The sequence below is a fragment of the Podarcis liolepis genome (assembly GCF_965112155.1).
Source record: "Podarcis liolepis genome assembly, chromosome: 2".
NCBI lineage: Eukaryota > Metazoa > Chordata > Lepidosauria > Squamata > Lacertidae > Podarcis > Podarcis liolepis.
This window is the reverse complement of record NC_139555.1, coordinates 84,719,242-84,744,829: the sequence shown is the minus strand read 5'-3', so window position 1 is coordinate 84,744,829 and position 25,588 is coordinate 84,719,242. Positions and strand designations below refer to the sequence as shown.

The 25,588-nt window shown below is 39.3% G+C and overlaps 1 protein-coding gene across 4 annotated transcripts in view; it reads left to right on the top strand.

Moving 5' to 3' along the window:
* Positions 1–25,588, top strand: part of EEFSEC (eukaryotic elongation factor, selenocysteine-tRNA specific) — a 154,037-nt gene that overhangs the window by 81,829 nt on the left and 46,620 nt on the right. For all 4 annotated transcript variants that reach the window (XM_083489337.1, XM_083489340.1, XM_083489338.1 and 1 more), the window contains 2 exons: positions 10,426–11,067; positions 23,263–23,419. In XM_083489337.1, the coding sequence (XP_083345463.1) occupies positions 10,426–11,067; positions 23,263–23,419 (799 nt within the window). The remainder of the gene's footprint in view (positions 1–10,425; positions 11,068–23,262; positions 23,420–25,588) is intronic.

The window sequence follows — 25,588 nt, the reverse complement described above, 5'->3', positions numbered from 1 at the left end:
TGTGATTAATCCGCTTCTGGCACAACAAAACACTGTGACGGAAGCCAGAGCGCACGGAAACACGTTTAGCTTCCCGCCACAGTGATACCTATGTATCTACTTGCACTGGTATACTTTCGAACTTCTATCTAATACTGAATCTTTGGCCCATCTAGCTCAGTATTGTCTACTACACTGACTGGGAATTGGTCCAAGGCAGATGCTGTAGCACCCCTCTCTGAATACTAGTTATACTGTAGTTTCTTGGGTATAATTTGGTACCAGTCACACTTGCTGGGGTTATGTGAAAATAGGTCCCATCACATTTCAATTTCAAGTTGGACATGGATCCGTAATTGGGCTACAGTTTTATTTTATGACTAGGCCACCAACCAGTCCCTCTTTGTTTAGGTTTATACAGCGGTACCTCGGGGTACAGATGCTTCAGGTTACAGATGCTTCAGGTTACAGACTCCGCTAACCCAGAAATAGTATCTTGGGTTAAGAACTTTGCTTCAGGATGAGAACAGAAATTGTGCGGCAGCGGCACGGCGGCATAAGAGGTCCCATTAGCTAAAGTGGTACCTCAGGTTAAGAACAGTTTCAGGTTAAGAACAGACCTCCAGAACAAATTAAGTTCTTAACCTGAGGTACTATTGTATTTATAAATCAAGGGGAGAATATAACAGGAAAGGGAAGTGCTTGGTGTATGGAAGCCTCTGCCAGCCTATAAGAACCTTCTTGGTGTTCCATGGTGGCTTTCATTTTCTTGCTGCATTTTTAAAAATCCAAACTGATATACATTCAGTGCGTCTGCATTATATTTTTTATTGCATGAGACAAAGGGAGAAATACTATTAATTTGGTGAAAGGATATCTTCCCTTCTGTCACATTGTAATTAAAAGCCAAACACCCATCAGCAGGAGAGAATCTTTTGGTTAATAGGCGTTCATAATATTTCAGTGCAGAATTAGTGGTTCCCCCCGCCCCTAGGAGCTGCATTTCCTATCATTCTGTCTTGGGTTCAGAATGGAATATTTTTTTTTGAGAGAGATTTAATTAGTGGTATGATGAGAAACCCAAGCAAAGGTTTTGTTTTGAGGTGGAGGAGATGAAGTCTAGGGAGCTTGCCAATTCCCCCATCTTCATTACTATGAAAGAGGTAAACAGACAGCAATACAGTATACTTCCTTATAGGTTAGTGTCTCTTTACTTTACGTCCCCATTGCCAGTGTTAGGGAGTTCTGAGTAGTTCGTTTAATCTCTTTTGAAGAAAAGGTTAAATTTATATGCTAAGATCAGACCTTCCCTATAACTCATACAACTCATCCTGTTAAATGTTTTAATATATGGCACCACTGTTTCATTAAACAACATCCAGGAATAATTAGTTCAGCAACGATGCCTTGGAACAAAAGCCCTTGATTTAGTTTAACTTTATAAGTTAGGATTCTTTTGATCTGCAAGAACACATCTGGGCTCTTTAAGAAAGTAGAAAGAAAAATATTAAATGTTTATTAAGACTGCTGGTGAGGGTTTTCGAATGACAGTAACCCTTTGGTACCAGGATGTTATTTGAAGACAAAAAAGGGGGGTAAATTCTATATATTACACAAATCATGACATGCTGCTTCATTATGGTAAATACTTTTTTTTGTTACTGAAATAATATTTTGGATTGAAGCTTTTACTTTCCTATTTTCTACCTTTTCTTGACAGACTTTTTTTTTTGTCTTAGCGTATTCTTTTTCTTTTAGTATTTTCCTCCCAGGTGGGCATATTTGTATAACGTTAACCATGATGTATCTGTCCTTCCTGTTTCATGTATGTCATTTATTTAGGGTTGCATGATCATATTTATATCATTACTACTTTATAAAGGAGCACAAATGCTACATCTCCCTCCCCTAATTGCTCAGATATTGGATTTAAAACAACAACAACAACTCTCTATCATTTATTTCCAGAATTTCAAAATGGCAAATTCACAGCCATTTTGTGAATCTGATGCCTACGATCAAAGCCTACTTGTTTCTTTCAAAAGTTAACTGCTAGTGTTTTATACTTTGGAAGAGAATAGCATATAGTATTTTTGCTTTAGTTATTATAATTTGGCTAATTTTAAGATTACCTCATCTAACAACTGACTTGACCTTTTTTGGCCAAAGGTTTAGGAACCCGCTTAAGAATGGGTCCTGTGTTCCATTCACAGCATATCAAAAAACAGTTGATATGTCATTTCATATATCAATCACTGCTATATTTAAAAGTTATCAACATCTGCATCTGCTTAATTCGTCATTATTTTTATAGCTAAAGCTCACAGTTTTCTATTTTATTAAATTTCAAGCAAAAATTGCCAACGGTAAATATAAAAAATTGACACCACTTACAAAACCAACAAAACTCCTTTGGAATTACGGTACTTGTCTTTAGTCCTTTCTTTCCAATGACTTTTTTTAATGGGGTATATTTCAGTTTTTAATACTGAAGTCACAAATGAGGAAAGGCAGAGTTTTGCTTACGAGAAAGAAATGGATACAAGAAAACTGTATTTCCTGCTGTCCCCATACCTCTCCAGTAGAAGTGAGAACACCTAGCAATATTATTTTTCAGTAGTGATTTTATTTTAAATGCTGTTTTCTGTTCTCTGTATATCTTTGTAGGGAGGCAGAGTTTGCAGGCATTGTTGTTTTGTTTTTAATTGATCCTTTAACTGCAAGGTTATGAACTAATTGTGACCTCTACACTCCACTCTTAATTGCTTCTGACCTACTCTGTTAAGTAAAAAGAAATAACCTAACAGAAGGGTAACCGGATCACTGCTGCCACACCAAGGAAACAGGCAAGCGTTGGGATGCTCTTTAATCTCTCTATCCACACAGCTCTCATTTTAATTTGCAAAATTGAACCCAGATCGAGAGCAGTAAAGCCTGAATACGGTAAATATTCATGCCTCAGTGATCTAGAGTAGCTCCATTACATTTCAGAGATTGGGAGAATTACCTTTTGGATTATGTATATTCATGGGCTGATTTTTATTTGAGATATAATATTACTCACATTGGGCTACATGTCACACATTCTACCAAAACCAGCCTCCTGACAAAGCTCCAAATGTTGCTTACACATAAAAAGTTTTACTTCTCTAGCCTATAGTTTCCCTTTTTTTATGCTTTTCAGCAACTAGTAATAAACAAAAATATCCTGTTTTGGGGGTGGGGGGAAATTTACCCTCTGGAAGGTCTTCTCTATAAACCTTTCAGCCCTCTGTTTACTCTGATGTAGTATTTTGTGGACCACTTTGAAGTCTCTGGATGAAAGTGTTCCTATTGTTCTAAACCCAAGTCTAGAGTTAAAACAGAGGAATTCGGTTTATTTCATTGGAAAAATGAATTTTCCCACATGTAATTTTACAACCTGGGTTTTCCCTTGTGTATGGGTGAGGTCGTTAGGAAGAAACAGAAATATGTGGCTTGAAAGCACTTTTGATAACTTAAGGTTTACTTGATATTAAATGTTAATCTTATTTATAATGCATATACTATAGAAGAACAGATTGAGTTTCCCCTTTTCTGCCTCTGCTTGGTGAAATGCTAACTTAGTATATACATTGACATGGATGGACATGGCTCATTAAGATATTTTAGTCAGCATTTTCTGTCAAAAAGAGTGGGATTTTCCACATATGTGCATATATTTGTGGCTCTAAGATGTTCTTATCAACATTTTACCATTTTCCTTGTATATAGTAATAGGTACATATAAGTAATATGCACTTGGTCTAAAATAGGAGGGAAAATAGCCAGCCTGTATGCTGCTGTGTGGTCCATCAGTTATCCCACTTCTGACACAGTTGCGGACAGCCAGGGCACGATCAAAGAAGTAGAACTCCCTCAGCTATTTGATGTGAGGGGATTATACTGACAGTCATGTAGTGATTCACTGAAGAATATCAGAACCTTTCAACCTTCATGTTTCCCAACTGACTGCAAAGGCAGATGTTTCTTGGTTCAAACTAAATCATGATTATGATTATTGCTCGAAATTGTTCAACTTTTTGAGGAGGACTCAACAGATGCTGTTTTTGTTTTGTTGAGGTGTTGCTTTTTCTGTTGTATTTTTATTGTCCTGTTATATAAATTTCTGAATCGACATTCCTGTACAAGTTTTCATCAAATTAAGTTGTGGGGGAAGCATTACCACCAATGACTGTGTTCATTTTTCTCAAAAACAATTTGAATCTAGTTACTTGCAAATGTGGGAAATTTCATGTTGGGTACATACTTAGTCTAGGAATTAATCAGAGATGCTATGATCAAGCCTTTCAGGTATGATTAAATGAAAACTAGATCAATAAAGCACATGCCATAAGAAATATATATATATATATTTATTTCAAATATATACTCATTGGATCTGAACTTGCGGTGACTGACCAGGAATGAGGCCTTAGGGTCATAATGGTTAACTTCTTTGTTGTACCCATCTCTGATATTTCTTCTTGAAACCAGGATCTTGAGTTATTGGCTCCAGGGTGCCAATGCAGCTTGTGTAGAGATCAAACTCTTCTCACAAAGCAGATGTTGCTTGTTCGGTGGACAATAAGCGAACAACAAAATTCAAAGGATTGACTACACTGGATACCTAGGTGAAAGGCATCTTCTAGTTTAATATTTACGTCTTTCTTGTTAATGATATTTTCCCATTCTTCTCTTGCATGGTTTCCCCAAACTGCTTCTCTGCCTCATGACAATTTGCACCATAATGGGTGACATTTTCTTTGGAAAAAATGAAGTTTCTCATTTCTCTACCTTAGGGCTTCTTGTTGAAAATTTAGCTCCATGTCCTCATTCTCCAGTACATCATCTCCCGCTGAGGCCCTCAGAATGGATGTACACCCATCATTGCCGAACTATCAAGCAGCTATGCTTTTCTGAGAGAGTGGGCTTTTGTGTGGTATCCATTAGAGATCTTGTGCCCTCCATTATGTGGAGAAATAGCGGGGGGGGGGGTCAGTGTCCCAAAGACCTGAGTCTGACCAGGCACAAGTTTCCACTTTGGTTGGATGGCTAATATGTGGCAGGAAACGCTTCCCACTTCAGGGCAGCCCAGAGTGCTGCTCAACATCATCTTCATACAGTATGAAAGAAGTGTGTAATACATATTTTTAAAATAATTTTTATTATTTTTTTGCACATAAAATACAATAAAAGCTAAGCTAAAAGAAGTAAAAGTAAATGCAAAGCCCTCTATCACAATTGTATCCCTTAATCCACGCATGAAAAAAGGAACCCTCCCTGGTCCTACCTAGGAGCTTCCCTCTCTTTTCCCAGCCTCTCACCCTGGGAGATTCTCTCTACCCTGCCTTTCACGCAGGGTCCTTTGTCTCCCGTCTTATCACCTTCCTGTGTGTATCTTCATTAATCCAAAATAAGGAACTGAAAGAAGCATGATACATCTATAACTCAAATAATTTGACATACTTCTCAGTTTGAAACAAGTGGTCATCCATTTCCTCTTGTTGAATAAGTGTCACCATACGTATATGCTTTGAAGACAATGATATTTGGGGGAGGGTGAGATTCAGAGTCACTCCGTCGGTGACGTACTTTGAACATGGCCTTTGGTATGAACATGATATCCTCTGCCAATAAGCCTTTTGTGCTGTGCCAAGTCCTTCTCCTACTCATCTAGTGAAACAGGAAAGAGAGAGGGGGATATGTATGTGCCGAAACATCTGGAATGCCTAGTTGTTTGTATAAAACAGGCATGGTATCTTTTTTGCCTTTGGTACTTTGGTTGTGATTTTCCCAGAATCCTCCAGAGTAGTGGATAGGTTCAGTCTTAAACTTAAGATGTAACATCCTACTAAGATGTATGGCACACTTGATGCATCTCTCAGAGCTAATGGTCTGTGCTGTCACCAGAGCCAAGAAGATAATGCCATGCCAGTAACTCTCTTGTCAAATTTACAATCTTGTATTCATGGCCATGAAAGCGGGAATTTATTTTAAAACAGAAGGTCACTGAATTTTGTCTTTGGAGGCTGGTGCTCTGGAGACCTCCAGGGCAACACTCTCTCTCTCGCGCTCTCTATAGAGAGAGAGTGCACGCTGGCATTAAACATACCTTTTATAGTGTATTAATGTTATATCTCAATGCAAGATTGAATTAGTGATCTGAACAATGCTCAGGGGAGCTAATAGAACTCCTCACCCTTTCAGCAGCCCCTACTGCTGAAGAACAAAGCTGCAGTTCCATTTTTTTTTGGCAGTGAGCAAACAACCCAAAATTGGGCTGAATTTTCATTTCCCTCAAAATATGTCCACACCATTTTTCTGTCCTATGAGTATAATTTAAATCTCGCTTAAATATAGGGCCATCCTCTCATTTTAATAGAGGTGGTATGTGCATTATGTTAATGCACCAATTAAAGTTAGCTAACATGTTTTAAACTGTTTGATTACTAACTACCTTAACTATGTGTTCCAATCTGCTTTTTATTTTATTTTTTAAATTTTCCATTTCATAATTTACTAGTTTGCTGAATTTGCTGTGATTCCAGTTATTATCAGAAGGGCTAGGTTGCCTTTATCTCTTTTGTATCAGTAAGATGCAGTGACAGCACTGGAGGTAGAAGGATGCTTGGGCTCTTATCTAAAAAAGCTAAGAGCTATGGCATATGGAGTACCGATAACTTAATGAAAGTTGGATAAATAAAGGAAAAGAAGCTTCATTGTATCAGGAGAAAAAGCCATTAGTGGAGTTTTTGTATGCTGTTTTCTATTAGTTAAACTGCTTTGAAAATCTTAGTGGGCTTTTCCTTTGGTCTTCAAATAACAGGTTCTTTTCTTATATTGAACACATTTGTTTATCTTAAGGGCCTGAACAGTTTGGGTGCTTTTAATTTATCTCTCCTTTTGCATTTTTTTATCTGTGTATGAACACATGGACTTCCCCAGTCCTTCTCCTCCTCCACCAAAGCCATTTCACAAGCCTCTACATCATACTTAGAAATATTAATGTGATCATCCAGATAAAAATATTGAACATTCTTTCCTGATTTATTTTCAGGCATTACAAGTTACCACCCCTCTAGTTAAATATGAAGCTGCTTTAAGCAGATTTTTCAACATTGGGAAGTGTTTGTTTGTTGATGAGCTTGAAGTTGCTAGATGAAGTTCCATTTCTTTCCATGTGACTACCCAAAATGGATAAAATAGGTATGCCATTTTTATGTTAAAAATAATTTTTTTGATGGCATGAAACAAAGAGCTCTAGTGTGGAGGCGAAAGTCTATGTTGAACCAAATCTGTGACATCTGTGTGCTTTTAGAAAGATCTGAAAACTCCTTTTATAAGGGAGGGCTCAGGCAAGACCGCTGAAGCATGGAAAAGAGAACGCTCACATTCTTTTCCACACTTTCAGGGACTTGTGAATCACCACTACAACAATATCTTATTGGGAGCATAAATTATCTCCTCACAGAGTGAGATGTGCTCGTTATTTCTTTGCATAAAATACTGTAAGCCGTCTTTCTCCATTTCACGGGTTGGTTGGTTGGTTGGTTGGTTGGTGTGTGTGTGTGTGTGTGCGCATGACTGACAGAATTTGTAATACAGATGTATGACATATCAGTCTACATAGAACCATTCTACAAATAAAAATGAAGCAGAAGATTTTAGATTACAGGTGAGCAGCAATAGCCTTCTTTAAAAACTAAGACAACAAAGAGAGAACCTGTTAAGAACCATTCTTTCTGATGTTCTGGTTTCCTACTTCCAGGGAGTAATGTGGAGAAGCATTAAAAATGTGATGGTTCTACATGCAGTGGTACATTCTATTCTACTGCTATTTGTAGACCCACCAACAACACTTCTTGTGGAACAGCAAGATTTGGTTTTCTTGATAGACTTTTGCTTTTGAATTTGTACCTGGTTGTTTTCAGTTCATCAACTAAATCATGAAGTAGAACTGTTTATTTCATGTACATTGATTTCAGCAGAACTACTCTGATTAATGTTGGAAATAATCCTACATGCCCCACTTTATCCGAAGTTTGTGGCTTGCACACATATACATAGAGGTGATGCAACAACAAAACTTCAGATTTGGAACTTGCTATCTGACTTTTAAATGTATTGAGTTCTTTGACAGAAGTATCTCTCCAGAGTGACACAGCTGATAACCTGCAAGCTTTCTGAGAAAGGAAGAAGTGCTGTGTTGAGTTGTATTTAAACAATACATTGCTTCCACAATCTGAAACTGTATATTGAAAGCACAGAGTTCATCTAACAATATTAAGACGCTGAAGATCTTTCTGCATCTGTTCAGATGAGTGAAAGAGACAGTGGCAGGCACACGTGGCTAATGAATAAACTGGGGGAAAATATCTTCTTAAAGGCTAAATATAAGAACAAAAAGAAATGCAGTGAAAAAAGAAACCATATTAAACTGAACTGGTTTGCCCTCATCAGGCTGAACCAACGTTGATCTTTTTGAAAAGCCTATTTTAGTCTTTATTTTTCCAGCCTTAGAAGTTTCTGAAGAAGAATAACTGATACAACTCTAAGCTTATTAGCTTCACTCCAGACACCATACTGTTTACATTTTTCTCATGTAACATGGATAAGAGAAAATGGACTATATCCATAAACAGGGGGCATAGCCCTGACATCACTAGTGAATACTTGTGCTTGTTGTTTTCAAATTGCTGAAAATTAGAGCTTGCTTTTCATAAATCTCACAGTTGTAAAAAATATTTTAGTGGAAGGATTTATGGAAGAGTACTGAAATATTAGGTCAGAAATATAAAGAACTGGAGTAAATGGGAATTATATCTATAGAATGGCGTAAAAAATCCCCCCCTCATTTTCTATGTCTTAAGAGTGTCATATGTGTTTCTTAAATGCATGTGTGTTTCTTTATGCATGGTGTTAATGCACTGATGGTTATATTTCATTAAGTGAAAATATTAAGCACATTATCTGAGACATGCTCATGCTTCTCATCATAAAATATAAGAGGAGCACTTTTTTACCAACAGAAAAGGAAGCGTAGTCCAGAGGTTGACAGCCTGCCCTCCTCCGCCTTTATTTGTGCCCACAGGCAGGAGCCTCAGACGCTGAGCTTTGGTGTTTTTGTTTTTTAAAGTAATTCACTAGCCACCCTCTCAAAAAACGTATGAAGCAAATGTGCAGGTACCTTCTGAGAATTGGAAGGGCCTGCTCCCTTTCACTCCAGTAGGTTAGACAGCCAGCTTTCCAGCTTGCTTCACGGTTTTCTTTCATGCGTTTTCTAGCACTGGAAGGCATTTTTATTTGGGGGGGAAGCAGTGGCATTGTAGGGGATCTCTATCCCCCCTTTTCTAGTCCTGCCTTTTTTCTAGCTGTGGTGTGCATTCTAATGGGGGAGAGGAAGCCACGATGGGGATGCTTCATCTGCTTGCTCCCTAGGCTCTCTTCCCATTATTTCTTACATTTTGATTTTGAGGAGGGGTGGGGAGACAAAGGGGATACCTTCCCCATTTGCCTTGAGGCTTGCTTTATTGCTTTTTCTTTCCCCTTATTTTAAAAAATATTTCTATTTTATCACAGTAACATCCTCTAGGCAGCTCAGTGTGGCACCAATGATTCTTTTCCTCCCCATTATATCCTCACAGCAATCCTATGAGGGAGACAGAGTGACGTGGCCAAAAGATAATTTCATGACGGAGTGGGAATTTAATCCTCTTCTCCCAGGTCAACCAGTCAGTTGATGCTCGGTTATATAGGAATACCAGTATTCCCAATTATGTGTCAAGCCACACCCTCATGGCAGCCATTTTGTGTTAAGCCAGGCCCTCTTGTGGCAGCCATTTTGTGATTGGTGGCCACGACATCCTCTCAAAATTCCAAATGTGCCCCTGGACCCCAAAAGGTTGCTAACTACTGCCTAGTCTAATTTGTAGAACTGCAGCAAATTCATATAAGAGAATAAAAGGAAAGTAGAAAGAGAAGGTCAGCATTTTTATTATTTTTGTATTATAAGATTGCTACTGTGTAGCTTAGTTGTACTTTTCAAAAACAAATCAGTGCCTTATTTATGCAGATACATACTGATCTGCTAATTCCTTTCAGCTACTATAGAAGTTACCAAATTCCAAAGAATGATTCTTAGTATTATTTTCTAGTACAAAAGATAGACAAAGCTTTAAAAAGTAATCCTTAGAGGAAGCATTCATTTAGATAATTTAGAGGGTAGATTTTTCTTGTAATTACTATGTATCTCTACTAAAGAGCAGTGTTTTAATGTCTGGAAATAACTCTACTGAAGAGTGAGTTTTTGTTTTTTCTAAAGACCCAGAAAAGTGGGTATAAACGTTTTTAATTAATAAAATGCTTTATTAATAAATAAACCACATGAATATGACTATTTTTCTTATCCTTTGCTCCCATAAATAGGTGACAAAGAAGGTCAAGTCCATGCAGATGTTTCATACTCCAGTTAACTATGCCATGCAGGGTGACAGGGTAGGAATCTGTGTGACTCAGTTTGATCCAAAGCTGTTGGAAAGAGGTCTGATCTGTACACCTGAATCTCTCCAGACTATTCATGCTGCTATCATCTCTTTAAAGAAAATCCCATATTTCCGAGGCACTCTTCAGACCAAGGCAAAGTTTCATATCACAGTTGGCCATGAAACTGTTATGGGAAGAGTTATGTTCTTCAGCCCAGCTCCTAATGACTTCACCAAAGAACCCCTGGAGAATGATTTTGATTTTGGAAAAGAATATCTTTATCAGGAGGAATATCTTTCCAAAGACTCAAAGTCCTCAGAAGAAAACAAGGAGAATGACTGCACTGAAGAAAGACAGCTCCCCAAACAACAGTGGGCCTTACTTGAGTTTGAGAAGCCAGTTACCTGCCCTAAACTGTGTCTTGTGATTGGCTCAAAGCTGGATACCGATATTCACGCAAACACTTGCAGGTTGGCGTTCCATGGAGTGCTCCTCCAAGGGATGGAAGACAAAAATTATGCAGAGACATGTCTCCCAAAGCTTAAAGTTTACAAGCTGAAACATAAGGAAGGACAAGTGGAACGGGTAAGCTTGTGTGATTTAATTTGAGGATCACCTGAGATTACTGGGCAGTAGAAGAGTTAATATAGTAAAAGAAAGTTAGAGGGGAACACAAGAGAAGGGGGATTTGACAGCTGAAATGCTGGTATGCAATAGTAGCTGGTATGCAATAGTAGGGAGAGCAGCAGAAACCTGGAGCCAATGACGTGGTAATAGGGGAAAAAACAACTGGAACTAAGATGACAGAGTCATGGTTTTTGTTGAAGCCTGTGGTAATTAAAAATAGGGCTGGAGGGTATCTGTTCATGAAATTTCTCCAGAAGCCTGGTGTTTGGGGTAGCCCAGGATAGCAGAGAGAATGTTGCTCTCTCTGCTGCTAACACTTGACTCCCCTTTTGCCCTAATGTATGGTTTTCATACCAAGAGGAACCATGAAGACATGCTTATATAGGGCTGGTGATGCTAAATTGTTTTCACAAATTTTCATTTATTTCTGTTTAGTTCGGGGCTTACTATCTTGGATAGGTTTTTTCTTTTCTTTTTTTAGAGAAAGCTGCAGCTTAATGTTTGGTCCCAGTTGTCGGGGGGGGGGGGATTGTCGGGGGGGGGGGGCGAGTGTGAACAAATGGGTGGTGAAATCATTCATTGCTTTTAGGAAAAGTCCAGACTCTGGTTTAATAGAAATACTGATTCAGATGGTCCCACCCTGCTGCCGATGGATGTCTGGAGATTAGAATAAATAAATTTACAGTGTCTATTCTTGGCACTGATTGAGGAAAAGGGCATTCTCATTGTCAAGGAAGGAATAGGGTGGCTGCCCTCCCCCTCTCAATGCTCTAGGGAGGCCCTAAATAATAATGCCATGAGGAATACTTTCACCCTAAAAGCATTGTAGGGAACAGGCTGGGAATGAAGGAAAGACTGCTGTCTTTAGCTTGCCACTTTCATGGGAGTCTATTCCTGAAACACATTTTAGTGATTTTTTGTGGTGTTCCATCTCCCCTCCCCCCAAGAAAACACACTATGGTCAATTAATATAGCTGGGGTTGATCCTGTTCTCCTTCCTTGCTCCAGAATTTGATATGAACTCCCCCTGTTTTAATGGCCAGTTCACCTTGAATAAATTCAAATCAGGCAATTATATATTGTTCTAATTATAATTAGATTAATACATTGCTCTCATTGCTCCATCAAAGTCTGCTCTGCTTTTTTGAGAAATAGTAGCTATTATGCATTTGTGAGTTGTTTTCTTTGCTCAGGTCAGCCAAATATCATGGCTTCAGTAGCTTGTTATTAGGTAGCAGTAAAGAATTAGCACTTAAGTTTTTACTACAGTACTTACAGCTGTTCTATAGCTGCCACCCTTCAGCAAAATCCCCTACTTCTCACAGACCTATAGATCAGATGCCTTCAGTTAGTCAGTCTAGGGACTGCATGCTTTGGGAGAAGTACACCTTTGTGAACACACTGTTTCCACAAAGCAGACAATTGCCGCTCTTTTTAAGAATCAAATGAAAGAGACCCTGTGTCATGCTTACAAGCTACCAGTTTTCTACAATTACTGGTATAGCATAGTGGTTAAGACTGGCTCTTTTTACCTGCAGAATATGAAAGTGGATATGAAAGAGCCATGCAGTTGGCCCCACCTATGAGGTTCTTTCTTACAGACCCATGCAAATTGTGCTGTGGGTTTCACACAGGGGAAAGTATATGTGTGTGTTTGCTTGAAGAGACATTGTGGCCCATGTGTCAGTAAGCTCTTTGAAAGCTCCCAGTTCAAATATTACACCAGCCTTGAGCTCTCTAGGTTGTTTTAGACAAGTCACTGTTTCTCAGCCTCTGCACCCTCTCCACATCTACACTATGGGAATACAGTAGTACCTCGGGTTAGGAACTTAAGTCGTTCTGGAGGTCAGTTCTTAACCTGAAACTGTTCTTAACCTGAGGTACCACTTTAGCTAATGGGGCCTCCCGCTGCCACCACACAATTTCTGTTCTCATCCTGAAGCAAAGTTCTTAACCAGAGGTACTGTTTCTGGACTAACGGAGTCTGTAACCTGAAGCTTTTGTAACCCGAGGTACCACTGTAATAATAATGACTAGTTTATTTAATACATTTATATTTTGCTTTCCTTACAGCATGGAACTCAACTTAGTTGAGCTACTACGATTACTGAGATATTGACCTGGTTCACATGACATGATAAGCTAAGCTATGACTTAGCAAGAATGCACAGTCTCCCAGAGAGGAGCTTGCAGCCACTTTGTTCCTCCCACCCAAGCTAAACCATGGTTTGGCTTTGTGTGCCATCTGAACAGAGACTTGTGGTTAAACTCCTCTCCTCACTGACCATAAGCTTGGCTTAGCTCTAACTACCACCTAAAGTGTGTGTGTGATTGTAGAAAACATGATGTCCTTAACTTTGTGCATACGTTGAGAAGTATGAATCTAATCATCTGAGGAAATGCCATCTGATTGGCCATATGGGGTAAAAAGTCTCCTGCACCAAGTTCAAAAGTGAAAGGTGATCCATAGATTCGTGCTGTGACTTCTTGGTGCGTCTGTTGAGTAAATGTTTTGCATAACCAAGATTAGATCCTGAAATGTTGTTGCTTTGCCTGTGGCAAGGGATACTTGTCAATGAGTAACTCTGCTACAGTAGGAAGAGAAGGCGGGTGGAGGGGAAGCCCTCTACCATGTTTGCAAAGCACAAGCTGCACCGCTTGTTGTTATTTTGGACTTGTTTAGTGAAAATAAACACATACCTCAAGGAGAACAGCTCCTTGCTGAAACCATACACAAAGCCCTTTGGTATGTGAAGATTTACTGGAAGATTGTTGGCCAACAAGGCTTCATGAACAGGTATTTTAACAGGGTAGCTTGGTTACGACCAAGTTACTGTATTATTTTTTAACCACAAATACTTTGAAGCCTGCATCTGGATCATCATGTGTGGTAACTGCTCGCACATCTTTTGCATTGTGTGGATACAGAATAAGAAGCCGCAACCCTACTATAGTCTTGCTTATACTGTACCTACTTTCTGAAGCACATTGCTATCATACACCTCTCTATAATCAGAGGGCTGTCTGCAACTAAGTTCTACTCAAAGTAGAACTACTAAAATTAATTGGCCCAGTACTGCTACTGGATACCCATTGAGCTTCTCTGTTTCTAATCAAAAGACAGAGTGTTAGGATTTTAACAAGGGCAACACAAAAATTCTTTGTAGGGCCTGTGTTGGCCATTGTACTTGAGGTGCAGTATTGGTGCCTTAGTTCTTCCTTAGTTTTGCCATTTAAATTCTGTTATATACGTATGATGCTGTGTGATATCAGTGTTTGGCAGTAAACGGAACTGCCTAGCAGAACCTGCTTTTACCACGATTAATGTTTTAGCTGCTTTGAAGTCTGAACATGGGTTTGCTTGGTTGTGCTTGGCTGCTGATGGCATGCTAAATGTGATAATAACACAGCAATGAGGGCACTCAGTGGATAAAAATGCACAATGCTTTCACAGGTTAAAATCCGCAGTAAAATAGGAGCATAAGAGATGTATTTATTTTTTGGCTGCTGTTCTGTTTGCGATTGAGCAATTTTGTGAAGCTTAGGAATGTGGAGATAATGGTGTTCTCATTTGAAATACTATTCATGTTTAAAAGTGAAGAAGATGAAAAAAAAAGGATGAACTTTAGTGGCAGAAGGTTGAAGGATATTGTAATTTACAAAATATGGATCAACATGGTTTGGTTAATTGGTCACAACATTTTCCAGTGAAGGCAGTTCTAAGGAAAGAATAAATATTTTACTTTTGAAATAACAGTAAATATACTTGCTTTGGCTGATGAGGCAGAATTTGGCAGGGCTTCCTAATAGAAATTGTCTATGTCCATTGCTTTGGATATTGTTAGATTAAACCATACAGTATAAACGTTTTGGCTTGCACAGGAGTTTGAACAGTCATTAATTTTTTTTAAAGTTGTGTTAGAGTCACTTACTGAGTATCTGTTTTTGTTAGTGATGTTGAGGCTGATAAGGGCATAATGAGAATGTAGGAGAGATGGTGAGTTGCACATGATTGTATGAGTTTAAAAGCAGGTTTATATGCTTAGATTTGTAACATAATCTAGCTCTAGCCCTATTCAAGTGTTCTCAAAATCCAGAGATACAGCACATGGCGAGGTGAGCCATGGGGACAAGTGTTCAGGCTCTGCCCCACTACCTTTTGTGAGTTTGAGGGTGGTTATTTGAAGTGAATCACTTGCTTTTACTTTTGGAGGCCCATGTGATGTTGGGCCCTGATTTCCAGAGTTCTCCATCATGTGGGGAACTTCCTTGAGTGCAAGAGCCTCTTGCTGCAGATAATCATTCTGCAGTTTGGAGAGAGGGTGATGGGCACAGAGCCAGTGTTCTCATCTCCTTGTGTCATTTGTTGTGCATTTCCCTGTGTATTTGTGAATGCCCAGAATGCTTGAAAATAGTTTCTGTTGTCTTGTCAAGTTCTAGTTGGACATCTGATTGCTGATTCTCAGTGTTTAATGCTTTAGACAAAAAAAAAAAAAAGAAAAAAAGAAAGAAAAAAAAGCTCATCCTCATGGTTTTGTATCTTATTTTCTCTGTGTAATAGCAAATATATAAATCTTATCTGCTAAAGGTTTAGAACCTAGGCTTTGCAGGATTCCAGCCTTTCTGTCTCCCCACCCAACATTCCCATAATCTTTTGTTGACTTCTTTAATGCAGTTTTCCCCCCTTCAAAATATGTAATTTTAAAACTTTTTTTTTGGTCTCAGTGTTCTTGGCCTGAGTGCCATTTTTATTACAACGTTGTTGAACTATAAAGCAACCTGTGTTGTTGTTACTGAACTGATTTAAATGATTTCTTTTTGGTGGCCACTTCTAGCTGATCTGGGCTGTAGTGCTACTAAAACACTGTAGGAGATACTGCCTAGTAAGATTTCATGGATTGGATTGGAATTAGCAGAATCAATCTAAGCTTGTTTTGTTTTCTGTTTGTTTCTACTATAGATAATGGTTACGGTTCTGCATCTTATTGGTGTTATCACATAATCCTACAACTGGAAGGGACCAAAATGTAATCAAGTCCAACTCCTTGACTTGAGGTCAGTGATAGGGATTGTAAAAAGAAAGAAAAAATAGAGAACTTTTTGGAAAATTTGCAGATTAGGGTAATTTGCAAGGGGTAATTTTACATCAGAAAATGCTCAACTTGTTTAAGGCTCTCTGTGCAGCTAGCCCCACACCTACAAAGCTTCAGTGCTTCTATTGTGAACTTGCTATGACACTAGTTGTTGTACTCCATTCAGACTCATACTAGTCTTGAATGTGAGCATTGTATATTCCCAGGCTTGAGACTGTCTGCCCCAAACTTTCCTTCACAGCACTGTGGACATGAAGGTTCAGGGCCAGCTGCTAGCTCCAAATTTGAACATTTTAATGCAGAGGAGGCAGGGACTTTAACATCTTTAATGATTTTGTGTGTGAGAGAGAAATATGTAACGACACCTTCCTCAAATCCAATTTATTTTCCCTACATTAAACCCTTGGTTGAAGTGGCAGACCATTTTCCTTTCCTTTAACCAAATGGTTACCCATCCTGCCTTGTGCCTGTACTTTCTCTTTGCTCTAATGCTGCTAGGACTGTACAGTGTGTATGGGCTGTTCTCAGTCTTACTGTTTTGAATCCCCTTCTAGGATTATTTATTCTACAATCCTGGAGATTCCTTGACTACCCAGAAACCCAACTAATAATGGGAGTCCAATCAATGAGAAGAAGGTGACCCTGCACAGCATGAGGATTGTCATATTTTCATGAAACCTTCAGAGATGGATAGTTAGAGCAATTATTGCTATACCTAGAGAGGGAGGGGGAGAATTGGAAAGCTACTAATGAGTTCCTGTCAGGCAGAAATTAACCAAAGTACAAATACCATTTTGTATATTTGGAGGGTCTGTACTTGCAACATCAAGCAATGATGCAAGGAAGTTTTGTGAAACGACAGACAGGCTTTGGACAGGCCTCCATTACATTCATGTGCTATATTCCAGTTATGAAAGTCATCCCAACAAGTCTCAGTTGTAGCTATAAAGTCACATTTCTCTTCCTGTATTAGGTGTTCAAGCTCATCTTATTTCCCATACTCAGCACATTAGTGAATAGACATCAAAAACCTTGGGTTTCTGTTCAACTGCTATATTAATGTGGAGTTTGCAAGGCAACACCACAGCTTCCTCGGTTTCTCCTGTAGTACCAAGTCCCCATCTTTATGTGCTTATCTTTGGGCTATTTTCTCCACCCCCACAGGATTTAGTTTTTATGTTCTCTTGATCAAGTTCACCATGCTTCTGCCAAGCTCATCCCCCCCCCCCATCCTCGTCAGGAGCAGCCCATCTCCTGCCAGTAGTCCATTAAGGAAGCTTAGATATGGTCTCAGAAACTGAGCCTCTCTCGCTGACACCATCTACATAAGACATTCTAGGGAAGTATTTTTCTCTCTGTATGTAGTTCTCTGCATTTACACAGGAAAAATTAGATACCAAGGTCCTTCAACTTCCTGCCTTTTGCTGCCTAATCAGATGGGATACTGTCCTAGTTGTGCCTGATGGTGTCATTTGTTCCCACATGGATGAACAAGAAGGGATAAAGATCAGTAGGCATGACAAACCACTTGTCCAGCCCATCCTAGATCCAGGCACTATGGGATCAGCACTCTCCAAAAGTTACCAAATCTGATCAGCACACAGTCACACCCTTACTTCTTAGTAGGGAGTCCACAACCTTTGTCCTTCTCTTCATGCAGGTGGCGATTGAGCTACCTCTGTTCCCGAAGCTTTGAGACTCTTCATTCCCACGTAGTGCAGCCTGCTTCACACATTCTCCATCATGATTTTTAGAGCCTCTCTCATTGAAAAGATTTTGAAAACAATACATTAGTTCCAGTGGTTCAGAATGTTCCTGCTTCTAACAGTCACTCTGGTTCATGCACTTCCCCTGTTTGCTACAGTTCTCATTTTCTTCCCTAAGACTCTTCCTGCTTTTGTCCTTGCCATAGTGCCCCCTGTATCCTTATCTCCTCTAATGAGGCAGTGAGCAAACTTTCTCCTCCAGTCCTTTTACTTTCTCTTCCAACAGAGCATTTAGCTTACTGTTAGCACACAAGCCTTGATGTAGAATCTTTCCTCCTACACCCTTCTAGGTACTGCTAGGATAAGGAGATTGGAAGGTTTTGCTTCCATTTTCTGTTAACCAAACTGTGGTTAATCTTAACTATTCATTATTGAAACAAGACAACTTCATACATAATAGTTTGAAGTTGGCTTGTTTCAGTAAAACATAGTTAAAACCAGGCATAGGCAAACTCGGCCCTCCAGATGTTTTTTGGGACTACAACTCCCATCATCCCTGACCACTGGTCTTGTTAGCTAGGGATGATGGGAGTTGTAGTCCCAAAACAACTAGAGGGCCGAGTTTGCCTATGCCTGGTTAAAACTAACCCAGTTTGTGTCCAATTTTAGAAATAATTCTTAATTGTGGTTAGTTGAAAATGGAAGCAAAAGCTTCCAATCTCATGGCCGTTGTGGAGGGGGCTGATGATTCCAAGGCTCATTCGTGTAAATGCTGAACCATAATTAGTTTTATATCTGAATAAGGCCTATGCATGCTTCAGTAGTTAATGAACTGAAGTTAATAAGTGAAAAATAGTTGTTGGGTTGACAGCCCTATTCCCCAACACCTTTATTAACCTTAACTGTCCTAGCTTTGTAAAGTAAATACTGCCAGATTGAATCCTCCTTAACATATACCTGACCTGTGCTCTATGGAACAGTTCGTTATTTAGATTATTTCTAGAGGATCTTTTTATCCCCAACTTTTCTCCCCCCCCTTCATTCCTTATTCTAGTTCTCTTTCCCCACCTATTGTTTTATGTCTCCCTATGTTCCTGGAAAACTGGTGCCTGTTAATTTCCAAATATGAGCAATAATGCATTTCAGAGACTGAATCTGACTGTAATTTGCATTATTCTAAAATTAGAATAGACTTTCTGGTGTCTCTGAGGAGGAGGAGGTTCTGTTTAAGTATTCTCTCCCCCACCCCCACCCCATAGATAGAATTAAACCACGAGTTTGTGCTGGATGTCATCACGCAAAACGTAGCTACAGCATTGCAAACATAATACCGCAATGCAAATAATATTTAAATCAAAGGATTTTAAAACTGTGTACTCTGTATTAAAGTTTGTGTGTGTAAGGGAGAGGGAGAGGGACTGACTCTTCACCTATGTTAATACAGTACTATTTGTTTTTTTTCTTTCTGCAAACACAAAAGCCAAGGGGGAGGGAATATTTCATAAAAATCAATGCTATTGTGTCCTCTGGTCTAAGCCATAAAACAAGAGCAACAGAAACATTCCCTTTGAACTTGAAATCCCTTTCTAAGCTGCTGATCTAACCTAAGCAAGAGAGGGAGAATTTACTAGTCAGAAACATTTGTTCTTTTTTCCCTTTCCCTTTTCTTTTTTTTTAACTCCTTAAGTGAGTTTGATGCTGCACCTCTGCCCATAAATTAAAAAAATATTATTGTAATGTAGGTCAGTGAACTGAAGCGCCACTGTACACCATGGAGGATTAAAGTCAGAAAGGCAACCCTCTTCCACTCCCACTAGGTCATATGACAATATAAACAAGAAATGCAAGGAGCCTTCAGCTTTTTCTTGACCTAATCCTTTGTTTATGCAGCACTTAAACTGACTTTTGGGGTCGTCTCTGTCTGGCATTAAAGCCCTTAAGCTTTTTGAAGTTTCCCTGAAGTTAATAAAATTAGTCTGCCTTCACGGCGAGGCCCCTGTCTGCTGCCTCAAAAGAAGAGTATGTATCCGTTGTTGTCTTTGCAGCTCTAGGTTTTTAAACTTCTCATTTTATAACCAGAAAGAAACTGGAGGAGAGTCTGAGGAGAGACCCAAAGCCCAAAAGGCTGCTCAGCTAATGGGCAAAGTGATTGCCATAGTAGATGTTCTGAGAACTCAGAGGAGATTATGGCTCTATCCAGTGATTGGCGCTAAATTCCTGGTGCAGTAATAAAGAGTTGGATTTCAGTGGAAGCAAATAATAGGCTTTTCTAAAACATTTTGTAAGAAGGAGAGGGCAGTATAAAAATACAGTTTCAACACAACAGTTGTTCACATTCGGGAAAAATGCTATTTTTTCAAAGTTCAAGTTCCTGTCCTGCTACATGCCAGTAAACAATCGGTGGCCATGTACTGAAGCTTTCCAAACAAAGAAAAAATTTTCTGTATTTCCTTAAGCAAACATAATATTGCATTAAATTGATACAGGTCAATATTAATTTTAGATTAGGTGTGATTTGTAAGACAAAATTAAGAATGAGCAATGTTTATCATCTTACTAGCTGTACAGGTGAGCAAACTGAGTTTTGGTCCGTGCTTATGCATTTATTAGGGACGTGGGTGGCGCTGTGGGTTAAACCACAGAGCCTAGGACTTGCCGATCAGAAGGTCGGCGGTTCGAATCCCCGCGACAGGGTGAGCTTCTGTTGCTCGGTCCCTGCTCCTGCCAACCTAGCAGTTCGAAAGCACGTCAAAGTGCAAGTAGATAAATAGGTACTGCTCTGGCGGGAAGGTAAACGGTGTTTCCATGCGCTGTTCTGGTTCGCCAGAAGCGGCTTAGTCATGCTGGCCACATGACCCGGAAGCTGTACGCCGGCTCCCTCGGCCAATAAAGTGAGATGAGCGCCGCAACCCCAGAGTCGGCCACGACTGGACCTAATGGTCAGGGGCACCTTTACCTTTACCTATGCATTTATTTAGACCATACTCTGGTCAAGGTGTTTTCTATTGCTCTAATTCTGGAAATGGGAAATTTCATTTTACTTATGTTATAACTTAATTCCCCTACCCCAATCCCATTTTGCCAGCTGTTTTTAGCTGCCTGTTTTCATGTAGCCTCATGTTGTGTACTGATTTTATATCCAGTATATATTACTATTTTTAAATGTTGTTAGTTGCTTTTAGGACTGATGCTCAAAAGGTAAGATATAAATGGGGGGAAATAAGTAATGGCACAATCCAGTTGTCCTTTGCATCTTCACCTCCTTCCTTTCCCTCTCCTTGAGTAACCCCCTCATGCCTGGAGAGCAGTGCTCACTGGACAGCAATGCATGCCTAAGGCCAGATGGTTTGGACCCTAAATAAAATAAATAATAAGCTTTCAAAACCAGCCACCACTGAAAAAGCTCCTCAGGTTCAACTCCTATACTTTCCACAAACCATATGGCATTTGCTTTTTGACTATGGCAATATTCTGAATACACAATTTTTACCATCCAGATTAGTTGTGAGAAGAATTCTGTGCAGCTGAAAGTCTTGTGTCTCCTGAATTTAAAATATTAGTCTTGGTCCACCTAAAAAGGTCTGTCTGTATTGCTCTGCATTTCTTACTTTCTGGGATCTGTGCGACACAGAATTACAATATTGACTTGAAGAGAAATCATGGTAGCTTGCCATTCAATAAAGCAGCATTTTCTTATTTCCTTTCATGTCAAGACTCTAGTTATGACACTGAGGCACAGTGACTTCAGGGGTTAGTATCATCCAAAGATATTCACACCTTGGGGATTAGGCGCACTTCGTTGCACCTTTGCTTTGCCAGTTCCCCAGGGAGCATCTTTTATCTTTCCCTGTGCAACAAGCTTGCTGCCTCTTGTACCTGATTGCTTAATTATGAATCCAAAGTTGGAATGGTGACTTCCACTGGTTTAATAATCTTTAAATTAAAATTAAATACAGCTACTTTAAGACTCTGAGTTTAACAAACTGACATGATTACATACTCCTTGCTAAGATGAATTTTTAAAAGTTATACAGTGGACCTTGGATTGCGAACTTAATCCATTTCGGAAGTCCATTCTTAAACCAAAGCGTTCTTAAACCAAGGCGTGCTTTCCCATAGCAGCGAGGGACTCAAGTGCACAAACCAAAACACCTACTTTCAGATTTGCAGCGTTCTTAATCCAAGTTGTTCATAAACTAAGCTGTTCTTAAACCACGGTACCACTGTATTGTCATATTGGAAGCATGTTTCCTTATATGAACAGGCAAAAGAATCTGCTGAAATGAAGGTGGTAAGGAGTTGAAAGAGAACTGAGACCTGAGAACTGGTGCATTTGGGTGCATTTAGAAGCAGATCTAACGTGGTACATAGCATATTAGAAACCTGGAGCCAAGGAAATGACTGCTTAACACAAATATACACAAATCAGATGCACAAATATTGCGGGGGAACAGGGGATGGGACACATGGCTTGACTGTAGTACTTGTGAGAAGGATTTAAGGAAGGACCACAAACTTAACATGAGCCAACAGTATGATGCAGCCAGAGGTGTGTATGCAATTCTAGGCTGCACCAACAGAAGTATAGTGTCCAGATCAAAGCAATTAATAGTACCAGCCTATTCTGCCTTGGTTCAACCTCACCTTGAAGTTCTTTCTTCAGTTATGGGCACCACCAGTGCTTTTTTCCCTGGGGGTATGCAGGGGTACGCATACCCTAAACATTTTGGGAATCTTCGTACTTTTGTCAGTTTACTGTATTTATTTTTCTTGATTTGAACTATAAAATGGTGATTTTTGAAGTCAAAATGAGAGTACCCCTAAACATTTTTTTAGAAGGGAAAAAAAAGCACTGGGCACCACAGTTTAAGAAGGACTTTGACAAGTGGGAACATGTGCAGAGGAGGACAGCCAAGATGATAAAGGATCTGGAAATCACGCCTTATGAGTGACAGTTGGGGGAGTTGGATATGGAGAAGAGAAGACCGAGAGGGTTATATAGAGCCATCTTCAAATATCTGAAGGGTTGTCACATGAAGGATGGAGCAAGCTTGTTTTCTGCTGCTCCAGAGGGGAGGACCTGAACAATGGATTCAAATAACAAGAAAGGAGATTCTGACAAAACACGCTGAAGAACTTTCTGATGGTAAGAGCTGTTTGGCAGTGGAACAGACTACATTGGAAGGTGGTGGACTCTCCTTCATTGAAGGTTTTTAAGCAGAGGTTGGATGGCCATATGTCAGAGATTCTTTAGCTGTGATTCCTACATTGCAGGGGGTTGGCAATGCAGTATCTTTTAAAATCTTTTTTTAAAACCAAGAACTTAGATTTTGTGTTTGTGTTTTTTTTTGTAGCTCTGTGATGATTACAGTGTGATTGGTCGTTCACTGTTTAAAAAAGAGACCAACATCCAAATATTTGTGGGGCTGAAGGTCAAGCTGTCTACAGGAGAGGAAGGTTTAATAGAAGGTGGCTTTGGACAGAGTGGAAAGTTTAAAATCCGCATTCCAGGTAAGTGTTTATCTTGCTGCATGCACACATTTAGTAAAAGTTTTTCTAATATCCTCAAAAATTTTGGGGAGCCCATTATTATATGCATTCAGACAGATTAATACACAAGTGGGAGGTATTGTGAAATTGGCTCATTGTGGAAGACTGTTATTAGGACTGAGCCAAAAGAAAGACACTTCATCTGGATACAGTCATGTGAAAAATGTCCCCTTTCTGTGAACAGGGGCAAAAAGTCTTTGCACCACAGCAGCCCATGCTCTTCCCACCAGATCCCTATTCAAAGTGTTAGCAATGAGATGCAAAAGCATTGTCCGTGCTCAAAATTGGTCTCAGATAGCCAAATCTGACTTAGCTGTGTGATGCTGTGGCATCAATACACTTACTATGTGACCCTGATTGACTGGGAACAATTTTTAAAAGCTGACATTTGATGGAGGTGTTTTATTTGATTTTACCCAAATGTTTTTTCTTCACACTTAAAATATTTCTGGTTTGCCTGTAGTTTAGTTCTGATTGTTATTAATTGGAAACATATAACATTTTAGAAACATGAAAACAAGATAGTTGCTAGTCCTAGTCTTGCCGTGAAAGGACCTTCTGGCATACATAGCAGCTTGTCATGGGTTACAACAAGTAGTACAAACAGAATTCAGAAGCCTCTTTTCTTCTTTACCACAGAAAGGTCACTTAAGGTACTTCACTACCACTTGCTAACCCAGGTGAAGAGCACTCAGGAAAGCCTTTTCAAGAGGATTTGCCAAGAGCAGAAGATATTACTTTTGTAGTACAAGGTTTTCCTAACCTTTCCAAATAACCCTTCTGTTTAAGACTAATTTCCAGTGCTAGCAATGTTACACTAAGGCACTTGGATTTCATATTGAGCTTGTAGATACCTCCCCCGCCCCCCCACCAGTCTACACTATTTATATAATGAGCAGAGTAAATATTTATTGTAGGTTCAAACAGAAAAAAGAGCATGAAAAAGTAAGCAAGTTCAAAATAAAAGGCAGCATGCAGTCACTCCTCAGGGTTTACCATGGAAGACTAAATTGCTGTTTGGATAGTCACAAAATGTGCACATTCCTTTCAGTGCAGCAAAGTACCATGAGTTTTGAACAAAATTCCCTTCTGGCTCTTTCAGTACCCTATTCTAGGCAACTCCCTGGCCTCAAAACATGATCCCTCGCCACCATATTAAAGTTCAAATATGCTCACCCTTCCCACTTTTTACATGCAGTACTCCACAAGAAAAGTGTTAGTCAATAAGCTGGTCCTTCACTGCCATTTGGCAGTTAATAAACCTTGGTTACAGCTAGTAGTTAGTGAAGGGAGATCTTAGCCATGAGTCCAGGACCAAACGCTGGCCAAGTTCAATATGTTATAGGAGCAAAAAGGACCAAGGAAGAGCAAAGTGGCTGTGCATTCATCTCTAGGAGCCTGCAGGTTCGCCTTAGCATGCCATGCAAAACAGACCAGTGAGATGCATACAACCCTTGGAGGAAAATCAGCACCTGTACCCGTTGGGGGACAAGTCTTTTAGATTCATATCATATAGATTTTCAAAGATTAATATGCAAAACTGAAAGGAATTTGAAAGAAGGGTATTCGAGTTCAGCCTTTCCCTGGGAAGTTTAGAAAGGAGATGGTTCTCAGCCTGATAAGCTCAAATCATCCTTTATTAGCTAGTTAAGTTTGGAGCAGGGGCCCAGTTTTTTTCTTGCCAGTTTCTACTGTTTTTCAAAGTATTAGGAAAATTTGGAGAACTATACTGGGAAATGAGAACAAATGCATTATTAATATTCTAATAAAAATTACTGAAATACATTTTTCAAATTAGTAATAGTTTTGAACTGATATGAAATTAAACAAAACAAAATGAGAGTCTCAACCAGAGTGGATTACATAACTGCAGTTTATATATATCATAAACTTTAACTACAATGCAATGTGATTTCTATTGATGAAACAATTTTAAAATTTGTTCTAAACTGTGCTTAATTTGATTTTCTTGGAGAGAGAAAAACAGGTTTCCCCCCATGACTAATGTTAACTTTAGCTTGTTTCTTGTTTGCGGACCACAGTGTTTTAATTATTCTGAATAATTACAGTATATAACAGTCAGGGGTCCTTTACCTTTACCTTTCTATGTCTTTAAGATACTGATTATGA